Source organism: Anolis carolinensis, chromosome 1 (assembly GCF_035594765.1).
Source record: "Anolis carolinensis isolate JA03-04 chromosome 1, rAnoCar3.1.pri, whole genome shotgun sequence".
Lineage (NCBI taxonomy): Eukaryota > Metazoa > Chordata > Lepidosauria > Squamata > Dactyloidae > Anolis > Anolis carolinensis.
This window is the reverse complement of record NC_085841.1, coordinates 123,049,480-123,068,441: the sequence shown is the minus strand read 5'-3', so window position 1 is coordinate 123,068,441 and position 18,962 is coordinate 123,049,480. Positions and strand designations below refer to the sequence as shown.

The window sequence follows — 18,962 nt, the reverse complement described above, 5'->3', positions numbered from 1 at the left end:
GTTGGGAAAATACAATCCAGTTCTACGGTAAAGATTCAGCTTGGTCATATGAAAAGGTTACATACAATCAAACCAAGTCCTTTGGGATGGCAGATTCATACAGCATGTCATCAACGTTTAAAAATCCTTGATTTTGTGATAGTACATTATCATGCAGCATTGTGGATGCTGCATAATAACTGCATATCATTTTTAAAGTGTCTTATTTTGTAGACATGATGAACTACCTGAAAACTTACCTAAATTAGAAATAGAAGGAACATTCAGTATTATCAGGAATATTATTTTTAAAAGCTCATCTAGTGTTGAGAAATCCAGGGCTGGTATGAATCCTTTCAAATTCACAAGTAACGTTGTTATTCTGCACATAAAATATTGCCTGTACAGGTACATTATGTTTTTCACAGAAAATAATAGACACAGAAAAAATATCTTTGTACATATAAAGCTGATCCTGTGCATAAAATACTCTAAATGGAGATTTATTTGGCACAATATTCACATTTATTTATTTATTTACAGCATTTATATGCTGCCCTTCTCACCCCGAAGGGGACTCAGGGCAGATCACATTACACATATAGGCAAACATTCAATGCCTTTTAACATAGAACAAAGACAAACAAACATAGGCTCCGAGGGGCCTCGAACTCATGACCTCTTGGTCAGAGTGATTCATTGCAGTTAATTGCAGCTGGCTTGCTCTCCCGCCTGCGCCACAGCCCGGGCCCATGTATTTGATTTGCACAGGAAACTGTATTTTCTGCAAGGAAACAGTTTTTTATGCATGAAAATGGTCTCTTCTATGCAGAAAATTCAGTTTAATTCACAAAACAACCTTGTTCATATTTTGCCCATAATTTAAATCCCAGATGACAAAGACATTTCCACAACTGAAAGAAAATTTCCATAATTACTTGCCCCTTCCTTCAAAAAAGAAAACCACTGAAGACATCCCTGCTGTTCATTTTTCAAAAGGCTTTTATTAATATAGCCTGGGAGAATGCTGTTGAGACAACACAATTCAATGTTTGTTTGTTTGTTTATTTATTTATTTATTATTACAGTATTTCTATCCCGCCCTTCTCATCCCCAAGGGGGGACTCAGGGCGGCTTACAACCAGATATAAAATATATTTATAAAATATATAAAAGCAGTTACAATACAACAATAATAAAACATTAAATTAGTTAAGTTAAAACATCCATATTGTTGTAAAATGTTGTAAAATCCTGCATTTCTGTAGTCAATAGTAATGGTGAATTTTGACCTGGTTCTGCATTGGCTTAGCTAAAGAATCTGTTATCTAGAAAATGAGAAAAATAAGTCAATCCTAGGTACTCTTCTCTTTACCAAGAACTTACGTGGTACTGTTGGCAGCAGTAGTGCTGATGGGAAGGTTACAAAAGAGACCTCAATTCCTCCCTGGCATCTTTACACTTTAAATAGAATCATCCTAAGGCACTAGATAGCTTCAGAAATTTAGCTCACCAGATAATCTATGTACCTGTTATGAACACAGGCATGTTGGAAAAATACATGTTTCAAGACTTCTTGTTAGGGATAAGGACTCATAACAGAATCCCTGGCAGTTTGCAGGCCTGACAATCACACTAAGATGCCATGTGCCTTGGGGGATTGAATGCCACAGGGCCTGGAGCAACCTGGATGTTGCCGTTGCAATACTCAAAAATTCTGGAATGGAAGATTCACATTTATATCTCTCTGTCACTACAGTGATTGAGTCTTGGAAAAGTAGGTAGAGAGAATAGCAAAGATAGTGAGGAGATACCAGTGTTGGGGTGTGTGGAATTCATTAGAAGCCAGGCCCAAACATTGGATGGATCTTAGACTTGGCTTGTAATCAGTTTATTATGAATATGTGGACCCATTGGTGACTGTCAACTCTTCCAGAAGAAAAACACTCTCATAGCGTTCCAATGCAATCATTATTTCTTCTGTATTTAAGGGCTTCCCAGGTCATTTTAACAAGTGGTATTTGTGAGAAAACAACCTTTCCATGCCTGTAGACTAAGGATTTCCATTAGATTTCCATCTCATTTAGCTTGGTTTTGACCTCCAAATAAAGAATTGCAACTGAAATCATATATACTTTAAGATATTGCAGGGCTCATACCTAAGCCTTATTTAAAGAAATGTGGATTGTACTTAGTATTGTCTCCCAGTGGCCTATGGAATATCTTTTTTTAAAGTAAGTCATAAATATTAAATGAGGTAAACTAGTTTTTCTATTAAATGCAAAAGTTAAAATAGTTCAACAACACTGCAATAATAATAATAATAATAATAATAATAATAATAATAATAATAATAATAATAAACAACTGTGGTGGTGGGTGGGGTGGAATTCAGCCATTTTCTGTAGCAAGCAGACACTTCAACTTATTTGGTTACTGCATAGATGAATTAATTTCACAAGTTTCTTCCCTGCTAGGCAAGATTATGATTTTTTTCATTATTTTCCCCATCATTTTCAGGATTCTCCCCTCCCACCCCTCCAAAAAAAAACTGTTATGCAAATCAAACACTATTTACTACGCCTTGAGTCCCCTCAGGTGAGAAAGATGGAGTAAAAATGTTGTAAATAAATAAATACACCAAATATTTTGATTGATCGACAAGGTTCTGGATCCTTCTTTGGAAGGGGGCTCCGTAGTTTAGTATCAACCACCCTAAAAGTCCCCCTCCCATATCTACATAGTAGAGTATTCTTAAGTACTAATGGTAACAAAAAGTGGTGTGGTACAGCTAAAATGTCCATGTCATTGATGCACATTTCAAAAGGAATTTTTATTTGGAAGAAAGTATTCCGGATCAGCCAACCAAAGACAAGCAACGTAAAGTTAGATTTACTTCATTGGAAAGCTGAGCATTTGTTTAGATCTCTCCATTCGAAGTATGTCCAGAGTGAGTAAACCTCTGTTGCTTGTTGAAGAAATGAAATCAATGTAACATCCAAGTTTCCTTCTTTAATGGTTATGTGAAACTGATTATTTTTTTAAACACAAACCTGAACACATCGGTCAGGAAAGATTTAATTTTTAACAAACAACATTGGAATGCAACCACTGACTTTGACTATTTACCGGGTAGTTTTATTTATCTAATCAGATATCTAGTTGAAACCAAGGACATCGTCTTTGATCTTGTTTAACCTTCCTTAGATAAATTTGAACACCCTAAGGATCTGTTCCACATTGCCAAAAGGAGAATTTAAATGGAATAATGAAGACAAGGAACATCAGACATTCATAGTTATTCGTGCCACACATCAGTTTGTAGTCAATCCTATGCATGTCTGCTCAGAAGTAGGTTCCAGTGGGTCCTGCGGGAATACACCCTGAATTTTAATAGTAAAAGAAGAAAAGGGATTTTTAGCAAGACTTGGTTATAAATTTTGCTGAACACAAAAGGTGTATATGCAAATAACAGTTAATTAACAATTTCAAGTAAAGTACTCACAAGCAGAAAAAGGCTATTGTTTATCATCAGATCCCAGTCACAGTTGTTCCATTACTTTGCATGGAAGAAATTTACTATTTAAATCCATTAGTAATACACATTATTTCACTCTGTTATGCAAACCCCACTATTATATGCTGCTTGAATGGCTACTGGGGGTTCTGGAAGCTTTATTGCAATATTGTTGGGGGTGTTTTGTGTAAATATTGTGCATAATATTGCATCACAGTTAGAAATATGCAACCTAAAATTACAAACTTGTGACTGTTTCATATTCACAGTTCCAGTACAGCCCCTATGGGGTTGTTGTTTTTGTTTTGTTTTGGGTTTTTTTTTGGGGGGGGGGTTGCAAACAATGGTCAGAAGCCTGTACTTGGAATCAACTACTTCAGATGATGTGTGGGGGGCATTAATTTGAGCAAGCCAAAGTGCTGCAATTATAATACTTATATGTTACATACAGCTTCTGCAAGGTATCACCATGTCCAATTTCAGAGGCTAGCAGAGAATATCAGAGATCTCTAGTATCAAGTCCATTCCCAGTATGCTTCTAGACAAATCCATGTCAATGAAGACAAAACAGAGCTGGGCCTTGGAAATGATAGAAAACAAACCACTCCTTCCCTAATGCTTACAAGCAAATCCAGATCTTCTTAGGCCCCTTCTACTCTGCCACATAATCCTGATTATCAAAGCAGATAATCTACATTATCTGCTTTTAACCAAATTATATGAGTCTACACTTCCAGTTCTACACTGATTATCTGGATTTTATATGGCAGTGTAGAAAGGGCCTTAGTTTATCATTCCTCCACTTTGGCTTCAGTATACTTCAATTGCAGCAGATTAGAGTCTAAGTGAAAATTAATTTGTATTAATTTACTTTGCAAGAGAAGAGGAGAGGAGAGGAGAGGAGAGGAGAGGAGATAATATAATCTTGTCCTTCCCAGTAGACTCAGACAAAAACCAACTTCTGCCATTTTTCTTACTTGTACCTTCTTCTTCATTATTTGTCATATTGGCCACACTTTGATGTTGCCTAACCACAAATGTCCAAGTTTTCATCAGTGAAATATTGGAGGGTATGCATATTCTGTTAAATGTTATTTAATTTTGATTTTCATATCATTGCCTCCCTTTATTTATTAGGCTTATGGATTAGAAATCCAAAGAGAATAAACTCTGCCCACCTACATTATGAGCCTATGTTGATTTTCCTAGACATAAGCCCACATTGTAACTTACTTTTTGGATAGGCCTGTATAGGATTGCACAGTATGCCTGCAATCACAAAAACATGTAGGTTTAAATTGATTTGTTAATCCCTTGTAGAACAGTATGGTTGAATTAGTGGAATATAAGTATAGGTTGATACACCAGATTTCCATTGATTCCATGTGTCTACTCCAGTATGATTTGGGGTCAGACCATAAAGTTCATCCATATTGGATCCCACTAATCCAACTGTTGGGCAAACCTAAGCTATTAATCATGATATTTTTAAAGGAAGAGCAGCATACTTATATATTTAATAAGGACTTAATGTTGTTTTCTTTTGGATAATTTGCAAAGATGACTAGTTCTGAAGTGGAACTTCATCTCTGAAGTGGAAATTATACATGCTCAAACACTATATAGCACATTTTTGGTCCTTGATATTCAACCTGCATAAAAGGATTTTTGTGATTTTTGGTTATGCATGAACAATGGAAGGAAAATGCTCAAAAAAAGAATTCTTAGTGTCTTGGTTTTTAGGCCTGTTCTTGGGGTAATTTGGGGTGTTGATTCAGAAAACTGCATTGAATAGACAGCATCAGCTCTGTTTTCTTAAGATATGGTTTCTGTGGGTAAGCAGAGGAAGACTGGCATATGGCATATGTTCTAGATCTCAAAAACTAGAGCTGATAGGGGAACCCAGTGCCCTGGTTGGAACCAGCAGGTCAAATATACTCAGAAATGGGTCTAATGTTTGAGGAGCCAAAAATGTATATTGGCCAATGTAGTCTGTTTAGCATAGTAGTATCCCCCATTTTGAAGTGCATCTTTAATTGGGCAAAAATCATCCATTCCCAATATGCTACTTGACAAATCTATGTGAATAAAGACAGAACAGAGTTAAAATAAGAAATTGGATCTGAGATGATCATCTCAACTAGGAACTAGAAGATATCAAGAATATGATACCAATACCAGTTGTTGGTATGAGGAATAAGACAGTGCAGTTGTTTAATTTGAAAATATATTTACCAGAATTTGTGGGAAGCATGTACTATTTTACTCTGATGTTTTTAGATTTAATGACTTTCCTAAACAAAAGAATAATTTAAATGTACATGTATGTTTTTACTTTGTAAATATAGTACGTTTACTCCTAAAATGCAAGGCAGACGGATGGGGACTTCAGGGAGAATCATCACAAAGAGCACAAGTGTGAGTGGAGAGGTGTATAAGCTGGAACATAATGATGGTAGTCAATCAGACACGGCGGTTGGTACACTTGGAACAGGTGGGAAGAAAAGACGATCAAGCCTTAGTGCCAAAGTGGTTGCCATGGTCTCTAGAAGAAGCAGAAGCACATCCCAGCTTAGCCAAACAGGTGAGTAAAACATGCATAGCAAGCACATGGGTATGTAAGCACATCACATCACATTACATCAAACCACATGGTTCTTGAGATACAGTCCTGTCCAAAAACACAATTTCTTAAGTAGCTTTCTGTGTGCTTCCATTTGTGTGTATGGATGTGTGTTTGTGCTTACCGACACATGCATGGAGTGCTATGGGAACCATTTTCACCAGGAAAACATGGAATAAAGATTGCACACTTCATTCTGCCCTGAGAAATTATAAATATTAATTTCAAGCAAACCAATCACTATGGCTGCGCAATTTCAAATACAATATGACCTCCATAACTGTGGGAGATACATTCCTGGACTTTGTGTGGATAGGTGAGATTGTGGATAATAGCAAACTCTATTATTTTCAGTGGTACAAATGACAGAGATACTGAAAAAAGGGTTTGTACAGGAGCTTTGTAGAAAAGTACTCAAGTGAATAAGTGAAACTGTGAATAAGAGAAACTATGTATATTGGCTCCGCGGATACATGGGTCATAACAGTGTAATGAGTTGATTTTTTAAAAAGAGGAATGTATAACTTTGAAGCTAACTAATGCTGACTCATTTCTCCAATTTATAAAGGTTTAGTGAAGTGAATGAGTAAGAGTGTAGCAGGATGCTACGCTGCATGCTTTTAAAGCTCCAGTTTATTCTTGCTACTTCAGAAATCTTAAAAGCCTCCATTCAATAGCCTCAAGAAAGAACAGAGCTACTATAAAGAAAATGAAGAGATGTTTTAAGGATCATAGTTCTGTTAAAATTAGGAGGGGGGGGGGTCACCCTTCTTTCCAGCAAGATCATACATCCTCAGGTGACTTTAAAAAGGAAAGGGGAAACTTGCTGAAAACATAGAGCTCTGCCAGATTTGCAGCAGGGGTTTTTATCTCATGATCAAGGTAATCACAGTCTGCAGGTATGTCATGTATTTTTTTTAAAAATTCTGTTCAGTTATTTTGTCTGTTCTCAGTTTTTACATTTAATTATCTTACCTCCCATTCCGCCCCTCCTGTCTACCTTCAGCATGTTAAAGTGAAATAAAATATTTAAAATAATAATTAATGCCTTATACATCTATGGTTTATGGTAATCTAACAGATAAATACGGTGTTTGGGTCTGACAAAGCAATAGATCTCTTAGGATATTTCTGGTGTGAAAAATACATATGCAAATAATCTTATTGCATGTGAAATGCTCATTATACATGTGCTATACTTATAGAAATGCTCCTGGATAACTTTTGGATTTGATTCATGTCTGCAAATTTCTACTCTCTGGTAGTTGTGGTGATTAACAGTAGTGCTCTTATGGTCTGTGCAAAACTGTACTTGCTATTGTGCCATATTGGAACACATGTGTGTAAAAGTTAGGTATCTTGTACTCTGTATTTAGAATGAAGAGGAAAGATACGGGTTTCATGTTTCCAAAAAGTTACCCAAGGTCTCAGGGATATGAAATTACTATTATGGTTTACTTGCAAAAAGAGAGCCAAACGACACATTAAGACAGTGTTTGAGTACTTAAAGAGTGTTGGCAGTGGTGACACTACTTCTATTCCTTCCATTACTGAATCACTTGGTTCAATTAAGGAGAAACTGAAGATCTGTTCAGATAGATGCTGCCCTTATCAACCCGTTACCCTAATCGAGCTGTTATTTAACTGGAGTGATCCATTTATTATAATGGAATTTATTTCATTTCTACATAAATGTCTTTCCGGTTTGTCTATGATGTGAGTAATTTGTTTCTTGCTCTTGTGCATCTTTTCTCCTTGCTAAGTCATATGAAACACATTGTAATTATTACCCGCACATTTGTGTATTCATCTCTGTGTGTATCCTTCACCTGAGTTATCAAATTACTGCATTGCTTATCAAATGTCTGCCATTATGTTCTATTATACTCATCATGACAAAGGTTACAATTGTCAGAAAACTTCATTGTATAACAAAATTAATTTGCATCAAAAAATAAATGTGCCCTTAACTGACTACGATAGGCAGTGCTTCTCATTTAAGAATTCATAACAGTAATGGAAGCTGCAGATTTTTTGAAGTCAGGATCAAAACTAAGACCCTCGTGATCACTTACCAGCCAGTTTAAAATAAAACAAAAACACCATTTCCTTTTATCTCGGAAATTAAGCTCTAGAGTTGCTTTTGCTCTTTAGCTTTATTATAATATGCTTGTCTTGTTTAACTTTTTGTCTGAATTTTGTATGGGAAAACCATTTATGGAAACAGCTCAGTGAAATGATTGGCAAATTATGTGGAACCAGGGCAACTTTTATGTTAGTGTTTGTACAAACAAAAGTGTGGTTTTTGGTTTTCTTAAACAGCCCTTGAGGATCCTGCTGTTTAGTGATTTCAACAGGAACGTTTTTTCCTTTGTATGGCACTTTTAGACTAGATGAGATATAAGAATATTTACCTTTCTCATCTCTACATCCCATTTTTCATTGGTATTGTCATCTCACAGACACCATCACAGTATGATGTGTTAACAGATCTCTTCCTCTCCAGGAAAAATAGAAGCTGATGCATTTAGTGTCTTGTTTGGCATGGAATAATAAATATGAGTTTGTGAGACTTGTTCAGAAATGACAGGTGGGTCTTTGTGTAAAGTACTGCCGGCTGCCAAAACTGAGTACAGAAGAGAACACATTTACAAAGGACTGAGATGTTTGTTTTGGCAGATTCTTCAACAAAGCCTCTTGGGTTAAAAAAGAAAAAATGAGGCAGATACTATTTGCTTCGTGCCTTCTATTGCTGTCAGCTGTCTCTCAGGACCACAGCTTGAGCACCGTTTCTTCTGTTTGTGTCAAGAAGCATCAGTGAAAACATAAGTCAACAGATACCTTTACCTCTACAGATCCTCCCAGCATCATTCAGATTTCTTCTCTCATTTAGCTTTTTACTACAATCCACCATTGTGCCATCTAATGCTAGAGATGTTTGAATTGCTCCTGTAAGTGAACCCTATTCTTGGATTCTTGAGGGAATGTTTGCATTTGTTTTCTTGAGATTTCACAAAATTGATGCAAACTCTTTTAGTGCCATTGGTAGTTTGGAAACCTTACACTAATATATTCTGTGAAAGCTTAAACACTAGGGTACAGTAACTGAAAGCTTGAGTGTGCCTAACATTTAGAATATTAATCAACAAAGCCAATCCCATTTTGTCCTATTATCACCCATAAAATACTAGAGGGAATTCAAAAATCATTAGCTAGACTCAGTTACCTGGATGTCATTTGACTCATGTAATCCTTTCCAGCTCTAATTATGTTACCAGGGATTATTTACAGCAAAAGATTAGGGGATTTCAGGGATTTGCTTCAGTAACTGAAAGGACTTGATCAAACCAAGACTTAAGTATACTTATGACTCCCTCTAACATTGATTGGATTTTGTTCATCGGTAAGGTTGCAATTTTGCATGCTGCTATTAAATTACTTAAATCCCATTTACTTCAATGAGATTTAAGCAGACTGACTGCTATAGGATTTTTCTGACTGTCTTCAGATGTTTTAATGCAAAATAATTTTAAGTATTATGGTTTTACTAACAAATTATTTGATGTATTATGCTTTCCATTTTGTGTTCAGATGAGTATAATATATAGTCCTTTTCATATGCTATGGCTACAATTTTCTTTATGTCTCATTAAACAGAAGAATGTGGCTAAGGAAAAATAGCAGCATTTGAGTTCTGATCATATATGTAGTAGGAATAAACAGAAATTAGTTCAGAATATGAGTATAAATAAAACTGACACACTCTCAAAACAGCCAGTTGCCATTTTTTTTGCCCCTGCATATGAATAAAAAGTTTTTTTCTCCAGTGATTGCAAACTCAAAATTGTTTTCTTATGCAAAAGTTTATTTGTTGCTGCTCCCAACATTCAGAGATGCTGTATACATTTTTTTTAAAAACTGCAAAAGGAAAAAAAAAAACCTTCTCGTAGTCCCACATTTTCTTGTCCATAATTAGAGAGGGAGCAAAAGAAACCGGTATTTTATTCCATAAATCAGAAGAAGGTGGGGCATTTATTCAATTGGCACTAGAAATCAGTTCTAGGGATGTGAGATTGTGTGCCCCATTCCCAATGTCGTTGGGTCGCAACTGTTGGCTAGGATATGACATACAGTTCAACAATGGTTGGTGGGACACACGATTCCCATTCCTGGCTTCTTGCCATTGATCCATTCGCCCTGTAACCAATATGATTTTGTCTTACATTTTCCTTCAACAACTTCTCATGCTTCAGCAACCAAGTACATTCATCAAAGTCTCCCTTAGTTCCTTCTTAAAGGAAGGGACTTGGAGTCCCCAAAAGCTGGAGAAGTTTTTAAAATCTTAGGTCTCTTACATCTGGCTTGCTGGCTGTTTGCAAACTGATGAAACAACTTTTTCATGGCAATAAGGGCAGGAAAAGCAGTATGCAATTCTTGGGTAAGGTTCATATTAAATATTAAATGTACCTGGTTCCTGTTGAGATCAAGACACACAAACAATTGAAATATTTATCATCAGTTTTAATAGCATTTCTTCTTTTCGTGTTTTTAATTGAGCTAAGCTCTCTCAGCATAGCAAAACTAGAAATATGATTACAACTTGTGATCTTATCCCATTGAAACTTACTTTTTTTCTTTTTATCTGGCAATTGGAGAGAGATGAGGAAACATCCATTTCAAAAAAGTTTTTTTAAAAGACATTGTGTTTCCTGTGAACTACACAGCATGTTTATGGATATAAAAGTAAATCTATGTTTTATAACAATTTGTTGACTTGTTTGGTTAACAGTTGAACTCAAAATCGCACAAAGGTTGTTGTTTTTTAAAGAAATAGTTCTATTATATTCATTCTTACTGGGAAGTTTTAATGGGTCCTACTTCTGAATAAGTGGGTAAAGAATTTCAGCTTCAGGGAGGGAAATTATATGTTTGTTTTGTTGATGAACAAGGACTTACTGCAACTAAGGCTAAGCATTTCTAAGCCCTACTTCTTACAATTGAAGAAATGTAGAGTCAAATTTTTGCTTTTGCTTTGTTTGTTTAAGAGCTTAGCTTGGTCCAAATCAATTTCTTTTTCTCTTTCCCTCGCTCATTCTTTGAGTATGTTCCCCTGCCTTGCTATTTTTCATTTAGTTGAGATGGTTGTATAACAACTATAAAACTGCTCCAGATCTATCCATCTTGGTCTAAAGAGGTTAATGAGAGCCAGAGCTATTTGGGACTTCTGAAACATCAGCAGCCCTCCAGGGTTAACATTATTATGCAATTCTTTTGGGTGTGCGGGAAGAGGATGCGGAGAGGCACTTTAAAAATTCTACACAATTGCTCTCCTTTGTGCTTTCAGTTGACTGCTACCAGTGGTGGTGGTGGTTGGAGGGGGGGAACGGGACGACTATCCACTGCCCAGTAAATCCTCCTTATCTTTTTTATATCATTTTAGCACTAATTTTTTATCATTACAGACAGCCCCCAAGTTACAGACAAGATAGGTTCTGTAGGTTTGCTCTTAAGTTGAATTTGTATGCAAGTTGGAACGTTTTAAAATGTTAACTCCAGCCATACACACACACACACACACACACAAAATCATTCGTTTTTAGCCGTCTGTGTCCCTGGTCACAAGATTTCATCTCGCCTTCTGTCGGTGTAAGAATTAGATTTTTTTTAATTGGTTTGCTGAGAAAACAAAGATTGGCTTCAGTAGATACACCTTTCCCCCATGATAACTCTTTCAGGAGTGAATTTCCCTTCCTAGGGGTAGATTTCTATGAGTCGGATTATTGTAAATCGGGGGACCGTGTGTACAGTATAGCAGGACTGAGCATGGGGTCTTTCTGAATCAAGTGAACCAATCCCTGCTCTAAATAGTAGAAGTGAATAAGATGAGGTAGAGAATAATCGTTCATTGACACTGCCCCCTTCTACACTGCCATATAATAGCATATTATCAAATCAAATAATCCAAATTATCAACTTTGAACTGGATTATGTGAGTCTACACTGCCATATAATCCAGATCAAAGCAGATAATCTGGATTTTTATGGCAGTGTAGAAGGGGCCACTGTTTAATGTGAGGAATATGTGGGACAGATGTGGTAGCTACTACAAACTGCATATGTTGGATGTCATGAATGATCAGCAAATTGTTAGCTATTCAATAGTTCTTATTTGTTTTTATTGTAATTACAATTTCATTTGGTGTCAGTCCATTTTGGAGGCAACATTCAAAGTGCTGGTTATATGTACCTGCACTGATTGGATCCATACCGCCTGTGAGATTATTCTACATCAGATAGTCTATCCAAATTTTAACATCTTTGGGGAAAGTTTTTGCTTGGTCTCACTACCATCACAAAAGTATTTGGTAAAGAGATGAGAGGTAGACCTCTGAAGCTACCACCCTATAGTGCTTTGGTTTCAAGTACCCAACACAACCAAGCATGAAAGAAGTTGGTTACTCCTGATAGAACCAGGCTCCTACAGGAGATATGTGTTAGGCGTTTGCCTCTCCTCTGGCTCTAGTATGGAAGAATAGAAAATGGCCAAGCTTTTGATATCTCCTGTTTGAACTGCAAGAATGTCAAACCACTTGTAAAATGTCCCATTGTGCAAGCAGTTCGGAGCTTGGTCCATGTGAGTTGTGTATATATGTATGTACATAGAGAGGCCATCTTTCTTTCTTTTTAAAAAAATGATTTTTATTGCAATTTTCTAAAAGTGTACAGCGAAAGAGTGAGAACATATTCTAATAGGAAAGCAAAGAAAGAGAACAAGAAAGCCCCCATCTCCCCCCCTACACACCCACCCCCTCACAGGAGAGAAGAAGAAAAAAGGAGAAGAATGTATATATAAAATATATAGATTTTTTAATTTAAAAAAACCAACAAAAAAGAGAAATATATAATAGACTTCTGTTCAATTTCCTTTATCCCATAATTGTCAAGTTTCTATACATACAGTAGAGTCTCACTTATCCTAGCCTCACTTATCCAAGCCTCTGGATAATCCAAGCCATTTTTGTAGTCAATGTTTTCAATATATCATGATATTTTGGTGCTAAATTTGTAAATACAGTAATTACAACATAACATTACTGCGTATTGAACTACTTTTTCTGTCAAATTTGTTGTATAACATGAAGTTTTGGTGCTTAATTTGTAAAATCATAACCTAATTTGATGTTTATTAGGCTTTTCCTTAATCCCTCCTTATAATCCAAGATATTCGCTTATCCAAGCTTCTGCTAGCCTGTTTAGCTTGGATAAGTGAGACTCGACTGTACATATTTTTTTGGTGAGGCCATCTTTCTTTTATCATTTTACTGTTCTCTGTGGTCTGTGCTATTTCAGTGATAAACAAATTGTTGTAGTTTTGTTTTATGGATCGAAGAACTGAATGGGCATATGTCTTAAACATTACCATGACGGTTCCCACTTTATGTAGAACACTTCTAAGTGGAACATCTCTAGCTGAATCTTTGCTGACCTTTCGACCGGTGATTACAACTTGGGATTTCCTTTGGCTAATAATGTCTGAACTTGAGGGTTCTTCTATTGGGTTTGCAAGGGGAGAGCATTTTAGGGAGGCAACATCACTGCTTTACAAAGTCTATCACTATCCATTGTCTAATCTAAAAAATGGAGAAACCTAAAAGAGTTATATGTTCCGATCACTTGGGCAGATATTATTTGTTTGTTAAGGGGCTGTGGTGGTGCAATGGGTTAAACCCCTGTACTGACCTTAACGTTGGTGGTTCGAATCCACAAGATGGGGTGAGCTCCTGTCTGTCAGCCCTAGCTTCCCATGCGGAGTCAGGAGAGAAGCCTCCCAGCAGGATGGTAACACATTCGAGTGTCCCCTGGGCAACATATTTGTAAACAGCCAATTCTTGCATTATGTTAGCTTCTGACAATATTTTTAAAAATTGCTTGTTTGATTGATTTACTTTATATTTCACTTCTCTTACAAATGGAACCCTTTGTCTTCTAAAATAGAATCTTTTAATATTTCTTTCCTACAACTATTATTATGTTTATTTATATTCCACCTTTTCTCTCCACAAGGATACTCAAAGCAACTTACATTAGGAGCAGTTAAAATCCATAAAAACATATCAAAGCAAAAAAACCACAGCACCACCCCATAACCTGATCTTTAAAATCTTTTTCTTTAAAAGACTGCCTAAATGAAAAATGGTTTTACCCTTCTGCTAAATTGATACTACTTAGCATCCTACCTAGTATTCTGGAACTGCTTAAATTCCTGGTATATTCAGATGAAGTCTCACATGGAATCCTCATTAGTAAATTAATCTGGATATTACCAGTCTATAATAGCAGACAGTCTAGCTTTTACTGACAACTAATATCCAAGACTAAATTTGTGGAAGACACTGCATGCTACAGAAATTTCCTAAGACGGATCAGCATCTCTAGACATTGAATCTGAACCTTTATGGTAAATTCAATCCTATTTGGAATAATTTGGTCACCATTTCTTCTACCAGATGTCCAAGGTCTCAAAAAATCTTGACTGTGGACTTCCTGTGGGCACCTTGTTCACTGCTGTGGGGCAGATGCAATGGACTAAAAAGGTTTTATGTTTCAGCATACAGAAGATCATAAATACTAGCAGTAGCAAGTAGAAATAATTAAAACTCATATTCACAAAGAATAATTGTCATCAACAATAGGAAGTCAATAGGTATAAGAACCATGTACAAGTTTTAAAACTTCTTAATGTTCACAGAGCTTTCCCTGAACTATTTGGGAATGAGAATCAATATTTGGAAATAGCATGTTGAACTCCCTTGTAGTTTATCTCCGCTGCTTTCCTAGGACTCTTTCAAAATTATACAGATTTTTTTTCATGTCAGGAGTGGCTTGAGAAACTGCAAGTCGCTCAATGTGAGAGAATTGGCCATCTGCAAGGATTTTGCCCAGGAGACGTCCAGGTGTTTTTTGATATTAGAATCATAGAATCATAGTATAATAGAGTTGAAAGAGACCTCATGGGCCATCCAGTCCAACCCTCTGCCAAGAAGCAGGGAATCACATTCAAAGCACCCCTGTCAGATGGCCATACAGCCTCTGCTTAAAAGCCTCCAAAGTGGGCTTTCTTAGATACTGCATTTTTCATTATTATTATCATTATGGTGGCTTAAAATTGTAAATTTACTGAAATGTCATGGACCATAATAAAATGTTGTTGTTGTTGTTGTTGTTGAATCGTGTATGAGAAGAAAATTGACAGTGTTAGAGTTACAGACCTACATTTTGTCTCAGGTGTTACCTCTGTTAATTAGAGTGATCTGGCAATACTTTGTTAGCATCCTGTAAGTGTAAATAGGAATTGTATGATGCATTGATCTGATGTCAAAGGCATGAAAAATAAACTCAATTCAGTCAGGAGTTTTAAAGAAATTACAATTATGGTATTGTATAGCATTGAAACTAAAACAGATCAAAGTAAGAACTACATTGCATACTCTGATTACTGATAAAACTAATTTTGGATAGCTTGCTACATGTAAACAGAGTTATTTGACATGTATGTTTATATATATGTAAAACTTGAGTAAATATTCTTGAAAAGCCATTTTTTACAGTAATAAATGTCTAGGAATTCTTAGGTGTTCTCCCACAACAGTGTTAGTATTTTCCTTGATGCTGTGATTCTTAGGCATGTTTGAGGAGAGGCACAAAAATGTACAAAGCAGTTTGTTTGCAGTCATTCTTCTAATCGTATGCAGCTCTTTTAAAGAACCGAAATATGTTTTCTGTACCATAACATTACAGTTTAATCTTTGAGCTAGAGATCACTTACAGTAGTACATTGTAGTGAGCATAACGCTACCTTAATGCATATCCTGAAAGATAAACTTATAAAATATAGAAGGTGGAAGGAAGCATGGCATAAGGTGTCTTTAAATTGTACTGTAAAGGAGAATATAAAACATGTCAGTAGCTTGCTAGTTGCTATCTCTGAAAAAAAAATCTTGTACTGTATAACATCATAATATCAACCTACACTGGGACATTTTATAGCAAATGGCTTCATAACAATTTATTGCTAGATGACCATTACAATGCACATAGCATGCTTGGATTAAAATTGCTCACTATTAGCTCTCCTTTCCTGTGAGAGAAAAAACAGATCCCTACAAATATATACATACAGTACATGCACACACACACACACACACCTGTTTTGCAACATCTTGAGAGTGTACCATCAGATCATCATTTTAATCATCTCAGTCTACATTTAAGAGAGATCATTGTCTGGTCTTAGGAGAGCAAAATTCTTGTTTTTCAGCTGTCCCACTTGCCCTGTAGGCTTCTACAAGCAGAGAGATTTTACCAGGTTTTTCTTTTTTTAAAAGCAGGAGGGTCTTTGGGAGATGGTGATAGAAACTGCATTTTTCCTTTCTACAAGTATTTTGAGAAAATGGAAGAGTTTTTGTCCTTCTATTCCAGCTACTGTTGCTCATGAGAAAACTTCAATTCAGTTACAATTCCCATCATTCTTGATGACTGGACAGGCTGGGGTTGCTCAAAGTTGGAGAACAATAATGAGTCATATACTGTCCACCTCTTTTGGTGAGACTGTAGGATTAGGTTGCCAGTGTGTAAAGTCTTTTTTACATTTCTGTTTGCACTTCATACTATTTAAGACTGGCATGTCTTTCTTGATTTTTCCACACTTTCAGTCCCAAATGATTAGTTTTATAGCAATGTTATAACCAGGCTTGATGTGAGTTTGAAAAAATGTACATAGACATTATAGAATCTATTATTCACAATATTCGGTGACTATGCGCAATTCAAGATCTAGTTCATCTGCTCAGTTATTTTAGTCAAAGAATCTGCATTGCAGGCTCTTTTTCTTTACTGGTGACACACTTGTGTTAATAATGGCCATTATTTTTGTTAGTAATATCTTTATGTCCTACATGCCAATGTGTAGTATTATAAATGTATGGTAGTGTTTTGAAATGAGTGGAGTCGTACTGATTTGTAATGAAATTTTGTGTTACCATCTGCTGCATTTCAAGGGATACAGCAGGGGGGTGTCGCATGGGAAATTGTAATATAACTCACTAACTTCACTTACTTTGCATACCTAACTATATTTTCCTTTTCCCACTTAACCTTGAACACCAGCACTGGTGAACATGACTTTACTATAAGGTTTTTTTGTTTGTTTGTTTGTTTTTAAACCCTCAATATCACTGAAGAACACACTCTCTCACTTGATTTCCTCCAATTCAGGAAGTTAATGTGCTTTGCTTTGCTTGCTGCAACTTTTATCTTCACTTTGTAGGTTCATCTGAGCATTTGAAAGCTATTTTGCCATTACAGTTGCTTTAGTCACCTTTGATGCAGCTGGGGAGCAACAAAAAGTATTTAATATAAAGAGGGTTTTTCTCTCTCTTTCATCATTTCCCAAAGTCCAGCTTGTGTTTTGAAGAGCATTTTCTTCAAAGGAGGAATCAGGGTTATGGAGCAGATAAATCAATCTCAACTTAATTGAACAAGACAGGAAGAGTGGAAGAAGGGGGGGGAGGGGCAAAAGTCCTACAGAAGAAATAAGGGGAACTGACAGGAAAAGCTGACCAATGATGTTCTCCGCTACCTAGTCAGGTCTCCAAGTCTTTCTAAAAGAAAAGCTACTGGTAGCCCCCTCTTCTATCTTCTTCCTGACCTCCTCCTTCTACTTGTAAGGACTATAGAGATCTTCCATTTTGTGATCCCAGCTTCTGTAGGTAACATTTCAGAGGATTAAACTTGCAAAATCACCTCTAAGCATTTCACAGTTCTTCAGTTTATTCAGTGATCCAATTGACATGAGAATATCTCAGTCTTATTTTTGGATAATGTGAACTAGCAATAATTGGAAAGACATAAAGTATCAGTTGGATAGATGTTGGATAGTACAATATTCGACATTGTACTCTTTCTGTCTGTCTGCACATAGCTGTGCATACATGTGCAAATAACCCAGAACTGTGTTTCAAAACTTGGGAGCATGGTGTCAGTATAGTGTTAAAGTTGCAGACCTGTGGCTACGCATGGAAAAGCAATAAAGTTCCTTTATCACATTCAGTACTGTTGAGATTTGATTATCACAGTCAGTTGGATTTTAACAATACTTGACTACAACGGTATTCTTTTTCACCAGACCATCCTTGCGTTGTTCAGAATCCTGTCTCAATCGAAGACAAATCGAACCCCTTCTTTCCTAACTCTGACTACTAGGCTCCATATGTGTATGCATTATACATAAAAATAAAATCAGATGGTTTTCTTTCATTACTCATATACCAGAAATGGTTGGTGATTAATCATTTGTGGTAAAGTGAAAGTGTTAACTTGGTTTAAATATGCTCATGTCATGATGAGTGCCATTTTGGCAGAAAGGTAAGCTATACATTTACATAATACTGTGGTGTCATGGGATCTGTGAGTAAAATATAGGCGTAATCAGAAGTTGGTACTGATTTAGTTGCAATCTCAGTTAACTCTTGCATTCTACATACATCGTTTGTGTACTGTGCTACACTGGGTTTTTCCAATTAAATGTCTGAAAGTGGCAGTTCTGATACTTGTTTCTTTTAGACCTCTCATTTTTAGCTTAGTTATATTGGTAAATAGAAATAGTAAAGTAAAAAAGTCATGTAGACAAGAAGATGCACTGAAGTTGGCCCTGTGGCTTGCTTTCAGATTTTTACTTTCAAGGTCATTTTATAATAGTAATGTAAACACAATATCATGATTTTAGCAGTAAATTGCAGCAGATAGAGTAATATCCAGTCAGAAGTGGTGGAAATTATTTGGCAA

At 36.1% G+C, this 18,962-nt stretch overlaps 1 protein-coding gene across 50 annotated transcripts in view; it reads left to right on the top strand.

The window, feature by feature from the left end:
- rims1 (regulating synaptic membrane exocytosis 1) overlaps positions 1–18,962 on the top strand; it is a 333,818-nt gene that overhangs the window by 298,517 nt on the left and 16,339 nt on the right. For 47 of the 50 annotated variants that reach the window (XM_062981928.1, XM_062981722.1, XM_062981731.1 and 44 more), the window contains one exon: positions 5,845–6,080. The exons of the other annotated variants lie outside the window; for them this stretch is intronic. In XM_062981928.1, coding sequence (XP_062837998.1) covers positions 5,845–6,080 — 236 coding nt within the window. The remainder of the gene's footprint in view (positions 1–5,844; positions 6,081–18,962) is intronic. 50 annotated transcript variants of the gene reach the window in all.